Source organism: Podarcis erhardii (genome assembly GCF_964252035.2).
Source record: "Podarcis erhardii genome assembly, chromosome: 12".
NCBI classification, from domain to species: Eukaryota; Metazoa; Chordata; class Lepidosauria; order Squamata; family Lacertidae; genus Podarcis; species Podarcis erhardii.
This window is the reverse complement of record NC_138513.1, coordinates 6,270,432-6,284,524: the sequence shown is the minus strand read 5'-3', so window position 1 is coordinate 6,284,524 and position 14,093 is coordinate 6,270,432. Positions and strand designations below refer to the sequence as shown.

At 46.6% G+C, this 14,093-nt stretch overlaps 1 protein-coding gene across 1 annotated transcript in view; it reads left to right on the top strand.

The window, feature by feature from the left end:
* Positions 1 to 6,083: 6,083 nt before the first annotated feature.
* MINDY4 (MINDY lysine 48 deubiquitinase 4) overlaps positions 6,084 to 14,093 on the top strand; it is an 89,244-nt gene continuing 81,234 nt past the window's right edge. The window contains exons 1-3 of the mRNA XM_081834292.1: positions 6,084 to 6,312; positions 9,397 to 9,516; positions 13,202 to 13,419. Of these exons, the coding sequence (XP_081690418.1) occupies positions 6,250 to 6,312; positions 9,397 to 9,516; positions 13,202 to 13,419 (401 nt within the window). The 5' untranslated portion in view covers positions 6,084 to 6,249. The remainder of the gene's footprint in view (positions 6,313 to 9,396; positions 9,517 to 13,201; positions 13,420 to 14,093) is intronic.

The following is a 14,093-nucleotide window of genomic DNA, read 5'->3' as shown; positions in this document are numbered from 1 at the left end:
TGTCCACTCGTTTACTTTCCAGACCCGCTGCCTCATAATTAGTCTTCCAGGAGGATAACATCCCTTTCTGATTTATGATTCCGGCCTGATATAGAATCATAGAATCATAGAATCATAGAGTTGGAAGAGACCACAAGGGCCATCGAGTCCAACCCCCTGCCAAGCAGGAAACACCATCAGAGCACTCCTGACATATGGTTGTCAAGCCTCTGCTTAAAGACCTCCAAAGAAGGAGACTCCACCACACTCCTTGGCAGCAAATTCCACTGTCGAACGGCTCTTACTGTCAAGAAGTTCTTCCTAATGTTTAGGTGGAATCTTCTTTCTTGTAGTTTGGATCCATTGCTCCGTGTCCGTTTCTCTGGAGCAGCAGAAAACAACCTTTCTCCTTCCTCTATGTGACATCCTTTTATATATTTGAACATGGCTATCATATCACCCCTTAACCTCCTCTTCTCCAGGCTAAACATGCCCAGCTCCCTTAGCCGTTCCTCATAAGGCATCGTTTCCAGGCCTTTGACCATTTTGGTTGCCCTCCTCTGGACACGTTCCAGTTTGTCAGTGTCCTTTTTGAACTGTGGTGCCCAGAACTGGACACAGTACTCCAGGTGAGGTCTGACCAGAGCAGAATACAGTGGCACTATTACTCCAAGCGGCTCTTCCTCCCTAGACCATCCATCTTGCAGCCGAGATCTGCCTACGCATCGAAGCAGTGGTGTAGCGTGGGGGGGCAGGGGGCAGCCGCACCGGGCGCAACATCTGGGGGGGCGTGCTCGCCGCCTCCGGAGTCGCCGAAGAGCCTCGGGCGCAGGCTGTAGCAGAGCCCCATGGCAGCAGCCCAGGCAGCAGCAAGAAGAAGCTGGCAGCGACAGCAGGTTAGGGGTTAGGGGCGCGAATTACTTGCCTTGCCCGGGTTAGGGGGCGCAAATTACTTGCCTTGCCCCGGGTTAGGGGGCACAAATTACTTGCCTTGCCCCAGGTTAGGGGGCACAAATTACTTGCCTTGCCCCGGGTGCTGACAACCCACGCTACGCCACTGCATCGAAGCATTTCTTACTGCATCACTGAGACTCACTTGTTTCCAAATCTTTCACAGACATATATTTTTTTCCACACAGTTCATTTTCACTCCCACTTGTAAATTAGTCATCGAGACGGTTTTTTGAGGGAGAGGGTTATCAGGTACTCACATAAAAATAAAATAAAAAAGTCTCCCCCCCCCCTCGTACCGTCCACATACCAAAATGTCGGCAGTTCTCTGGTGTTATCTCTGTTCCTTTCATCCTTCGTCCTTCCATCTCGATCTTCTTCACTCAGTGGTAAATTTATTAGCAGAATAAAAACATTCCTGATTTCTCTTGAAGCATGTGCGTTTATTGGTCCAATTCTTTTCTTCTTTTTAAACATCGCAGCCAGGCTCGCTCCTGAAAGAAGCTGGCAGGGAGCTCCAAGCTTGCCCGAGGGCTTTCCACCTAGTGCCTCTCACCCCCTCCTTCATCCGAACTTGGGGGGTGATTTATGGCAACAGCAGGTGAGGCAGCGTCTTCTCCTTCCCTGAAAAGACGAAGGGAGGCTGATGTACTCCCCATATCAGCCTCTAATTGCCTCTTGCAAGCTGGACAAGATGTTATTAGCAGCCATCTTTCAAGGCGCCCCTAGTGGCCCCCCCCCGAAACCCGGGAAATTTAAGGGACATCAACAATAAGGGACAGCAGCAGGACACAGCATTGGCATAAGGGAGTTTTCCGCCAAATAAGGGACGGTTGACAGCTGTGCATCCAAGCCAGGTGTAGAAAGTAGCCGGAGAATAGGGATAGGTAGATATGCTTGTTTCTCCCATTCACATTTTGCCAATTTTAAATTTACTTTCCCACATTTCCACAGCATCTGTGATTTACTTTTACTACTTTTAAAAAACTTGGTTGTGAGAATTTATGAGCATTTTAGTGCAAACTTCTCCCAATATGCACATTCGTGTGCAATTTCCCAAATATCCATTTTTGTATATTATTGTATACTATTCACTATTATATTTTTTTAATATATATAAAATATTTATTAGGGTTTTTTTATAAAAGAAATACAAAGATAATAAACAGCATTGCTTTGTTTTAACAAAATTTCATAACTTCTTTGGACTTCCTCACGTCTCCTGCTCCCACTTACATCGTTAATAAAATTTTTCAAGCAAATTATCATCTTATTTGCAAATTTATAACCACTCAATTCAATATAGTGTGACAATTCTCCAACTATTCACTATTATATGCCTGTTGTCTTTGTCCATGGAGTTTTCTTGGCGGGGATACTGGAGTGGTTTGTCGGTTCCTGCTCCAGGTGGATCACGTTTAATCAAAACTCTCCACCATGAGCTGTCCATCTTGGGCGGCCCTGCACGGCATAGCTCATAGCTTCTCTGAGTTATTCAAGCCCCTTCACCACAACAAGGCAGTGATCAAGGTTATGCTTAAAATTCTACAAGGCAGACTTAAGCAGTATGTGGACCGAGAACTCCCAGAAGTGCAAGCTGGATTTCAAAGGGACAGAGGAACCAGAGACCAAATTGCAAACATGCGCTGGATTATGGAGAAAGCTAGAGAGTTCCAGAAAAACTTCTACTTCTGCTTCATTTACTATGCAAAAGCATTTGACTGTGTTGACCACAGCAAACTATGGCAAGTTCTTAAAGAAATGGGTGTGCCTGATCACCTCATCTGTCTCCTGAGAAATCTCTATGTGGGACAAGAAGCTACAGATAGAACTGGTTATGGAATAACTGATTGGTTCAAAATTGGGAAAGGAGTACGACAAGGCTATATATTGTCTCCCTGCTTATGTAACTTATATGCAGAATTCATCATGTGAAAGGCTGGACTGGATGAATCCCTAGCCGGAATTAAGATTGCCGTAAGAAATATCAACAACCTCAGATATGCAGATGACACAACCTTGATGGCAGAAAGTGAGGAGGAATTAAAGAACCTTTTAATGAGAGTGAAAGAGGAGAGCGCAAAATATGGTCTGAAGCTCAACATCAAAAAAAAAAACTAAGACCATGGCTACTGGTCCCATAACCTCCTGGTAAATAAAAGGGGAAGAAATGGAGGCAGTGAGAGATTTTACTTTCTTGGGTTCCATGATCACTGCAGATAGTGACAGCAGTCACGAAATTAAAAGACGCCTGCTTCTTGGGAGAAAAGCAATGACAAACCTAGACAGCATCTTAAAAAGCAGAGACCATCACCTTGCCAACAAAGGTCCGTATAGTTAGAGCTATGGTTTTCCCAGTAGTGATGTATGGAAGTGAGAGCTGGACCATAAAGAAGGCTGATCGCCAAAGAATTGCTGCTTTTGAATTATGGTGCTGGCGGAGACTCTTGAGAGTCCCATGGACTGCAAGAAGATCAAACCTCTCCATTCTGAAGGAAATCAGCCCTGAGTGCTCACTGGAAGGACAGATCCTGAAGCTGAGACTCCAATATTTTGGCCACCTCATGAGAAGAGAAGACTCCCTGGAAAAGACCCTAATGTTGGGAAAGATGGAGGGCACTTTGGCCACCTCATGAGGAGACTCTCTATCATTTACTCAGGTTCCACCTACAATTGCTCTCCCTGCTTCCTGCCCCACTGGTCCCAATGAGCGCCAGGCATCGTTGCAAGTGTGAGAGCCAGTTTGGTGCAGCAGTTAGCGTGTCGGACTAGGACCCACGAAGCCAGGGTTCAAATCCCCGCTCGGTCATGAAGCTCACTGGGTGACCTTGGCTCAGTCTCTCTCTCTCAGGCTAGCCTACCTCATAGGGTTGTTGGGGAATTAAATGAGGAGATGCAGAACCATGAATGCTAGCCTGAGGTCCCTGGAGAAAAGGGTGGGATATAAATGCAGCAAACAAACAATAAAATAAAATAATAAGTGAGACGTTTAGGCAAATGGGAGCCCATTATTCAGGTGAGATGGCCAAAATTATCCCTACTGGCTCATTAGCCCTCTGCTTCAAGGGCTGGAAATGGGGTGGGATTCTGCTCCAATATCACCGCAATTGCCCAGCTCTGTTTCACTGACTTGTTTGCATCCTGCAAAACCCAACTGTGTGTTAATGCTGTCACCTAGTGGTTGGCTAGTGAGATGAACCAAGAACGCAGAGGTGGAAAGTAGGGATGCTGTTATCCTTCACTATAAGGCAGGGGTAGGGAACCCTTTGTAGTCCAAGGGCCACATTCCGTTCTGGGCATCCTCCTGGGGGCCACATGCAAGTGGCGGGTGGGGTCTGGGTCAAAAAAGTGTGCGGGGCAATGAGTGCAGATCCCACTCATCAATCGTGATCTCAGAGTTGAAGGACACATTCCAGATCGCTCAAGAATGCTGCATAGCAGAGGTAAAGAGGTAAAGGACCCCTGGATGGTTAAGTCCAGTCAAAGGCAACTATGGGGTGTGGCACTCATCTCGCTTTCAGGCCGAGGGAGTTGGCATTCATCCACCGACAGCTTTCCGGGTCATGTGGCCAGCATGACTAAAACACTTCTGGCACAACGGAACACCGTGACGGAAACCGGAACGCACCGAAACGCCGTTCAGCTTGCCACCGCAGCGGTACCTATTTATCTACTTGAACTGGTGTGCTTTCGAACTGCTAGGTTGGCAGAAGCTGGGACAGAGAAATGGCTTTCTCCTGATTGAAGTGCAGAGTGTTTGAGGACGAGGACATTCGCAGGGAAACCAAAATGCTTGTTTACAAGCTATTGTACTACCAACCTTACTGTACGCTTGTGAAACGTGGACCACTTATAAATGCCATCTCCAACTCCTCAAAAGTTTCCATCAACGGTGTCTCTGAAAATTGTTACACATCACTTGGGAAGACAGGCAAACTAATGCCAGTGTACTGGAAGAGGCAAAGATAACCAGTGTTGAAGCAATGATTCTTCAGCATCAACTTCATTGGACTGGTCATGTTGTGCAGATGCCTGATGATCGTTTTCCAAAGCAAGTACTCTATTCCGAACTTAAAAATGGAAAGTGTAATGCTGGTGGTCAACAAAAGAGGTTTAAAGACTGTCTCAAGGCAAATCTTTAACAATGTACTATAAACACCAACAATTGGGAAACACTGGCCTGCGAGTACTCCAGCTGGAGAACAGCCTTTACCAAAGGTGTCATGGGCTTTAAAGACACTCGAGCTCAGGACGCAAGGGAAAAACGTGCTAAGAGGAAGGCACACGTGGCAAATCCACACCGTGATCAACTCCCACCCAGAAACCTGTGTCCTCACTGTGGAAGGACGTGTGGTTCCAGAATTGGTCTCCACAGTCACTTATGGACTCAATGTGAAAAGCGTGTTCATGGAAGACAATCTTACTTGGCTACGAGTGATTGCCGAAGAAGAAGATGCTAAACCAGCTATAGTTTAGGGCCCCACTCTCTTGGGGGTCCCCCCAAAAATTAAAGGAGAAAAAAAATGGATGTACATTTCCAAAATATAAGATAAAAAACAAATGGGGCAGGAGTTGATCACGGTGTGGATTTGCCAAGCGTGCATTCCTCTTAGACCAGGGGTCAGCAAACTTTTTCAGCAGGGGGCCGGTCCACTGTCCCTCAGACCTTGTGGGGGCCAGACTATATTTTGGAAAGAAAAAAAAATGGACGAATTCCTATGCCCCACACAGAACCCTGAGATGCATTTTAAATAAAAGGACACATTCTACTTGTGTAAAAACACACTGATTCCCGGACCGTCCGCAGGCCGGATTGAGAAGGCGATTGGGCCGGATCCAGCCCCCGGGCCTCAGTTTGCCTACCCATGTCTTAGCACATTTCTCCTTTGCGTCCTGAGTTCGAGTGTCTTCAAAGCCCATGACACCTTTAGTAAAGGCTGTTCTCCAACTGGAGCGCTCGCAGGTACCATAAATCCGGCACTGGCTGGGTCCCTCCAAAGTGCCCGGCGCGCTGAGTACCTTGCTTGCGCGCTTACCTGTGCGCGCCCAGGTGAGTTGCCTCGCCGCGCCGGGTGCCTTGCCCCCGCAGGAGCGGCAGGGGGCGCTGCGAACGCTCTCCGGGCCACGATTCCATCGCCACGGCAACCTGCCAACGGCAACGCAACAGCCGGGCTGCAGATGGAGACCTGGAAGCTGTGCAGCTGCAGTTCGTCAGGCGCACAAAACAAAGGCTTTCTCGCTTTCTCCCTCTCTCCCTGTCCTTAAACTGAGCCAGCAAACGCAGATCTCCCTTTTTTTGCATGCTCTGGGAGTTTTGCAATGGAAGCCTCTTTCCTGGAAGAGGTGGCTGCCTCCTTGGTGAGAGAATTTCTCAGCAAAAAGGTAAAAGATAATAAAAATAAAGAGCTTTGCGATCTTGCCTTGGAGAGCAGTGCATGCGCGCTTTACGATGCTTTGGGAAGGGGAAAAAATAGCAGTGCATTTTGTTACGCTTAAAACTTTCCTTCTGCTTTCTCCATATTTTGCTGGGAATTGGGGAAATTAGTGCTTGTTTGTGTGTGTGTGTGTGTGTGTGTGTGTGTGTGTGTGTGTCTGTGTGTACATATATATAAATATAAACATATATGAAAATGACTTTGATTCAGGCTGCAACAACAAGCTCTCTGCCACCCACCACGAGGACTACATTTCCCAGAATGCACTTGGGATTCCCATGAACGCGGAAGCAGAAACATGAGTTTTTCCACCAAATTAGATAGGAAAAGGCTGTCCAGATGTTAAAACAGAGAGTAGATTGTGTTGAACGGATGTGTACTGGAGAGAAGAAAAATAGCACGGTGTTTCTCCCGAGCATTGAAGCTGTACTAGTGATTTTTCTGTTTAAAAATAACTTTTTTTTAAAAAAAAGTGGAGGGGAGAAAGGGATTGAGAGCTCCCCGGTAGGAGGTGCTATTAAAAGTCATCTGTTTGGCCGCTTCTAGCATTTTATCCATTAAAAGCTGCAGAGTCGGCGAGAAAAAAGGCAGAGAAGGAATTTCCAGTATTAAAAATGCATGTCTGCTTTTGTGACCCATATCCATTTCACACATCTAGTTCAAGCCTGGATTATTTATCTTATTTGTTAGTTTCACGGAATCATAGAATTGCCATGTGGGAAGCGACTCATCTAGTCCAACCCTCCGCATCCTTTGTTTATGTTTGTTTATGCATTTATTTACATTCTTGGCCGCTACTTCCTATCATCGGGGGCAGCTTGCAAGCTCAAAAAATAAAATAAAAAAATTTGCAACTTGTGGCGGGGGAAAAACAAACAAACAGAACTGATACAATGCAAATGAAATCATATAACTTTTTAAAATGTTTTTTTAAAAACAACAACAACAACCCAAACAAACCCAAAAGTTACAATACAGCCTTTTCCCCTGCCATAATGTCACAGTTTTAAAGAAATTGAAGCTTGGGGGAAATGGTTTTGCAAAGCATGGTTTTGCTGCCTTGCAAAGCAGCCAGCCTTATTGCGTTGATACGGCACTTCCTCAGGATCCAGCCCTGGTGAGGATTGTGACCTGCTAGAGGGGCATAGGGTTGTAAACACCGGCAACCTCTCTTCCAAACAGGGTGGATAAAAATCAATGATTTAAAAAATAAATTTTTAAAAATGGATTTTTAAAATTTAAATCGGATTATTTAAAAAATTGTTGGGACGCAGGTGGCGCTGTGGGTAAAAGCCTCAGTGCCTAGGACTTGCCGATCGAAAGGTTGGCGGTTCGAATCCCCGCGGCGGAGTGCGCTCCCGTTGCTCGGTCCCAGCGCCTGCCAACCTAGCAGTTCGAAAGCACCTCAAAGTGCAAGTAGATAAATAGGGACCGCTTACTGGCGGGAAGGTAAACGGCGTTTCCGTACGCTGTGCTGGCTCGCCAGATGCAGCTTTGTCACGCTGGCCACATGACCTGGAAACGTCTCTGGACAGCGCTGGCCCCCGGCCTCTTAAGTGAGATGGGCGCACAACCCTAGAGTCGGACACGACTGGCCCAAACGGGCAAGGGTACCTTTACCTTTACTATTAAAAAAATTAAATCAGATTTTTAAAATAAAATACTTTTGGAGAAGAAATCTTTGTAAAGATAGTTTTCTATTTAAATTAAATTATAGTCCAAAGGCTAGTCATCAGGAAATAAGGATTTAAGTTTTTCATGTGTGCTAAAACTCAGTCTAAGTTTTTTTTTTTAAAAAAAACATTTAACCACATCAGTTAACAAACATGGATACATATGCTATAATATTATTGCTTTAGTTAAATAAATTGTTTAAATGGTTGTTAAGGAAATGATTATTTTTCTCCTTCCAATAAAGTACAGTAGAAAAGTTGTCGAAATATAAACAGTTAACTTATGAAACCTCACAATGATTTCATAATTATCTGTCTTTGTATTTCTAATAGTATAACCAAATCAGTAATTTTTGATATAACTGTAAAAACTACTCTGAAAATTTATCATTCCAAAAACGAAACCTTCCTCTGGTTGTAAATATTAAGATTACACCAGCAAGAATGAGTCTTTCTGTAAAACAAATGATTTAAATCAAGTATTATTGACTAGTGATTTAAATCATGACTTAAATCAATTTGATTTAAATCAAATTCACCCTGCTTCCAAAACTCAAAATCTGCCCACAGACCCCAAAAGGTTGGCAACCTTTCCTTTATGCACAGAATCCTATTGCATGCCCCTATGTGCTATGCCAGGGATGCGGGTGGCGCCTGTGTGTTAAACCACAGAGCCTAGGACTTGCCGATCAGAAGGTCGGCGGTTCGAATCCCCGCGACGGGGTGAGCTCCCATTGCTCGGTCCCTGCTCCTGCCAACCTAGCAATTTGAAAGCACGTCAAAGTGCAAGTATAGATAAATAGCTACCGCTCCGGCGGGAAGGTAAACGCCGTTTCCATGCGCTGCTCTGGTTCTCCAGAAGCAGTTTAGTCATGCTGGCCATATGACCGGGAAGCTGTATGCTGGCTGCCTCGGCCAATAAAGCGAGATGAGCGCCGCAACCCCAGAGTCAGTCACGACTACACCTATTGGTCAGGGGTCCCTTTACCTTTATGGTAACCTTTGGCAAGGATATCTAAAAGGTAAAGGACCCCTGGATGGTTAAGCCCAGCCAAAGGCAACTATGGGGTTGCGGAGCTCTTATTCCTTTCCTGATGGGTCCATTCAGGATTGGCCACGACTCAATAGGGTCAGATTCCACATAGTGATTTTATACACTTCATAATGCAAATGTTCCCCAGCAACTACTGGACCTAATGGTCAGGGGTCCCTTTACCTTTATGTGCTATGCCAACTTCACTGGATAGTATTTTTCTGTAGGAACGTTATCGACAAGTTGTCCCGAACTGTTAAGACAGGATGGGGAGAGGTCAATATCCTGTACAGCTTCACATCCGTCCTCTCTCTTCCCTCTGCAGTGCTTGAAGAAAACCATCGTTGTGATGGATGAAGAGTTGCCCCGAACAGCTCTCAGCATCAACAACAGAAACGAGCTGCGAAATGTCTTGCACCTCCAGTCTTTGTGCAAACAAAACAAGGTGAGAAGATGAATCCTCTGTACAAAATTTCCCAGATCCTTTGGAAAAATGAGAGATAATAATAATAATAATAATAATAATAATAATAATAATAATAATTATTTATTATTTATACCCCGCCCATCAGGTTGGGTTTCCCCAGCCACTCTTGGGCGGCTTCCAGAGAGGTAAAAAATACACTAAAATGTCACATATTAAAAACTTCCCTGAACAGGGCTGCCTTAAGATGTCTTCTGAATGTCAGGTAGTTGTTTATCACTTTGACATCTGCTGGGAGGGCGTTCCACAGGGCGGGCGCCACTATCGAGAAGGCCCTCTGCCTGGTTCCCTATAGCTTTGCTTCTCGCAATGAGGGAACCGCCAGAAGGCCCTCGTGCTGGACCTCAGTGTCCGGGTTGAACAATGGGGGTGGAGATGCTCCTTCAGGTACACTGGACCGAGGCCGTTTAGGGCTTTAAAGGTCAACACCAACACTTTGAATTGTGCTCGGAAACATACTGGGAGCCAATGTAGGTCTTTCAAGACCAGTGTTATGTGGTCTCGGCGGCCGCCCCCAGTCACCAGTCTAGCTGCCGCATTCTGGATTAGTTGTAGTTTCCGGGTCACCTTCAAAGGTAGCCCCACGTAGAGTGCATAGCAGTAGTCCAAGCAGGAGATAACTAGAGCAGTGTTTCCCAACCTTTTTTGGGCAAAGGCACACTTGTTTCATGAAAAAAATCTTGAGGCACACCATCATTAGAAAATGTTTAAAAAATTAACTCTGTGCCTATATTGACTATATATAAAGTAACTCTCTTTAATAGGAATCAAATAAACACAAAGAAAGTATTTTATAATTACTTTATTATGAAATAGTAAGTAAACAGAAATATGAAAAATTATAAAATACTTTATTGGCATACAAGGCACAAAACTGCCCACGTATTAAGACAATCCTCAGAAGCTCTGACCTGGGTCCCCCACAGTTGAAGAGATGTGCAGGTCTTGGCTGGCACCAAATTTGATATCTGTTTGGGGCCAGGTTAAAAGGCCTTTAGAGCTGCCAGTTTTGTGTGGCACCGGCATCTTCCTCTGCTGTTTTTTTTTTTTTATGCATTGTTGTTATTTTTCATAGTTCTTTCTGTTTCCGTCGTTATATGACTTTTATTCTTTCTGTAAGCTGCTCTGCGCAGAAGGCTATGAAGCACTCAAACGCATAATGCATACATGCTGTGCTAAGTTACAGGTCTTCTTTCTCCCCATTCCTGAAAACTTTCTTCCTACTGCTTCCTGGACTCTATCTAGCATCCCAACTCTAGACACTCTCATCCAGCCTTTCCAACCTGGTGTTCTCCAGATATTTTGGAGAACAACTTTTGGGCTGGCGGCAGCTGGCGAGTGTTGCAGTAGTCTCAAAACGTCTGGAGGGCACGAGGTCAGGGAAGATAGCCGGCAGGCATCCCATTGATTTAAAACAGAACTTTATTCCCAGGAATGAACTCAGGTCTCTGGGTTGAAGCAACCTGCTGTTCACAACTAGGTGTGTGTATGGCGCGGGGGGGGGGGGCATATAGCCCCTGAGAAAAGGGATTAGGAGCAAATTTCAAGCAGAAATAACGCCATATGGGATGCATTGCCCAAGGCAGCAGGCTAGCCCTCTCTGCCACTACTTCCTGGGGGTTCTGCTCGCCAGATCCACACACCGCCTCCCTAAAGCATGATTCAAGAACAGGGTCCCCTTCCCCCTGGCAGTCCTTGGCTTCCTCTGCCGAGTTGTGAAACTGACCTGCTCCCTCCACGCAACTTGCACCGAGGGTCTCTGCAAAGCCAGAGGCTCCTGCTCCAGACTGTGACCCGGACTCGGCTCAGGAGCGTCAACCGAAGCCTTTGCTTGCCTCTTCCCCCATCTTTACTGCGCCCAAGCCGGAGAAGCTGAACCGGCTGCCAGGCTTCTAACACAGGAGGCCAATCCTGGGTGTGTTTCCTCCTTCTCCTTCCTGGTTCTCGGATGCGAATTGAGATTGGGGTGAGAAGGCGGCCGGGAGGGGGGGCGGTGAGGCTGAAGGTCTGCTAAGGAGAGTGGTTCCTTGGCAACATGCTAATTGCGCCGGGCTCCGGCCGTTGCTGTCGGCGCGGGGTGCGGGGAGAGGCGGGGGGCGGGGGGGGGGGAGAGAGAGAGCCGAGGAAAGGGGAGGATGTTTCCAAGCTCTGGAGGAAAAACAACCCTGAAACTGCTGGAAGGCTGCGGCGCCAAGCAACCCCCGGGAAGCCAGAGGAGCGATCATCCGCCTCGACACCTCGGCCGTGATTTCTACGCCAAGGAAGCCGAGGCGCCAGGCTCGCCCTTTCCTGAAGGCAGCATGCGAGCGGAGCCTGCCTTGCCTCAACGCACCTCCCCCCCACCCCGCACATGCACACACCCCTCTCTACCCCCTGGGGGGGGGGAACAGGCTCATGCTCCCTGCTGCCCTTCTTCCAGAAAACAAACATGCTATAACGACTCGCCCGCCTCCTTCCCACGGCACACCAGGCAACGTCTCACGGCACACTAGTGTGCCGCGGAACACCGGTTGGGAAACACTGAACTAGAGCATGCACCACTCTGGCAAGACAGTCCGCGGGCAGGTGAGGTCTCAGCCTGCGTACCAGGTAGAGTTGGTAGACAGCTGCCCTGGGTGAGAGAGGGTGGAGATGAGGCCAGCCGTTCCATAGATAAACTACAGAACTTGTTGGACATGTAAAAAGGTAAAAGTGTATTGGGAAATGATTTATAATGAGTTGAAAAAAATGTTTAAAACTACTTTTCCAAACCCCGCCCCCCCACCAAAACCCACAAACCAGAGTCCTTTTTATTGAGGATAACCCAAATTGAAATTCCTAGGTGTCAGGAAAGGTTGTTTATGTATGCAACAACTGCAGCCCGTGTTTTGTTAGCCCATAAATGGAAAGTGAGTGAGGTCCCACCTAAGAAGGGTTGGTAACTTAAGTTGATAGAATATTTAGAAGTTGCAGGTTTAATATATAGAATAAGACAGCAAGAAGAACATACATTTAAAGAAGATTGGAAAGCATTTACTGAATATATGGAAAATAACTGTACAGAGTAAATAATTTTTGATGGATGCGAAAGTGGAAAACCGATTTGAACAGTTATAGTAAGATATGCAGGGATGTATATGATATGTAAAACGAACCACGGGAAGTGAAGAAGGGTAGTGTTATGTACTGAAGTTCTCACCCTGGGCCAGCAGGGGGATACTGTAGATAGTTATGCAAATAAGGGATCGAAAGTGACGTTCAGTGATTGGATAGTTTTAGAAAATTGTTACAGTTATGTTGTACTGGAGCTCTATATAAGCAGGCTGGCTGAATCCTTCAGTTCAGTTCTGTTCTGGCCTGTGAATAAACAAGAGCTGTTTGAAGAATCGCTGTGTCGTTTGATATGTTCACCCACAACTTAACAGGTAGCTCCTGCAGCCAGTGGGAAGCTGCGCATGCCTCCTCCGTGCCGGAAGGAGCACCGTAAATAGTGTTTGCACATGCGTGAACCGGCCCAAGCCACAAAACCTTTGCCGACTCCTGGTGTAGACAATATTGAGCTTGTTGAACCGGTAGTTTGAAGCAGCTTCCACTGGGCACATATCTCATTTAATGGTTCAATGAAAGACAGAGGTTTTCTCTAACCAGCTGAGCTCTTCTGTTGCAGGCAAGGGAGAGTCCCTTGAAAACTCTCCTTGAAGTCATGGCCAGCTATTTTCTGGAGCGTACGAGCGGCTCCAAGGGCGTTAAGGGGAGCCCGCCAGCCCCACGGAAGAAGCTCAGCCAGCCCAGGTGTACAGAGGACTCTGTCCTGAAGAATTATCTCTCTGATGAAGACACCCACTTGCAAACTGGGCCTGGAAAAAGCAAAACCGAGACCTACAGGTATGGATAAGTGCTTTGATTCTAAATCCATTTTCTTGGGCCAAGAAATGTCGCTACAGATGAATCTTCTTGGTGTAACTCAGAAGTGGAGAGCATTTTTCATCTCTGGGAGACTGCATTCTCTTTTGGAGATCCTTCTAGGGACCACATACTGGTGTTGTGTGGGTCCAGGTTGGCTAGTGGGTGGAGAAATGGATGTGACTCTGACCTTTGCACAGGTGATTCCAGCCACAGGAAGGTCAGGGGTTTCTACACACACAAACCTCTCTCCATCCTTTGCCCACGCAACTGAGGCACGGATGCTGCAGCACAATTGCTGACAGGAGTGAGGCCTTGTGGGCATTTACGTAATGCCTGGACTCAGAGGTCTGTTCCAGTTGCGGGCTGGCCCAGTATACCTGAAGGAGCATCTCTACCCCATCGTTCTACCCGGACACTGAGGTCCGGCTCTGAGGACCTTCTGGCGGTTCCCTCGCTGAGAGAAGTGAAGTTACAGGGAACCAGGCAGAGGGCCTTCTTGGTAGTAGCGCCCTCCCTGTGGAACACCCTCCAATCAGATGTCAGAGAAATAAACAACTATCTGACATTTAGAAGACATCTGAAGGCAGCCCTGTTTAGGGAACTTTTTAATGACTGATGTTTTCTTGCGTTTTTAATCTGTTGCCAGAAGCTGC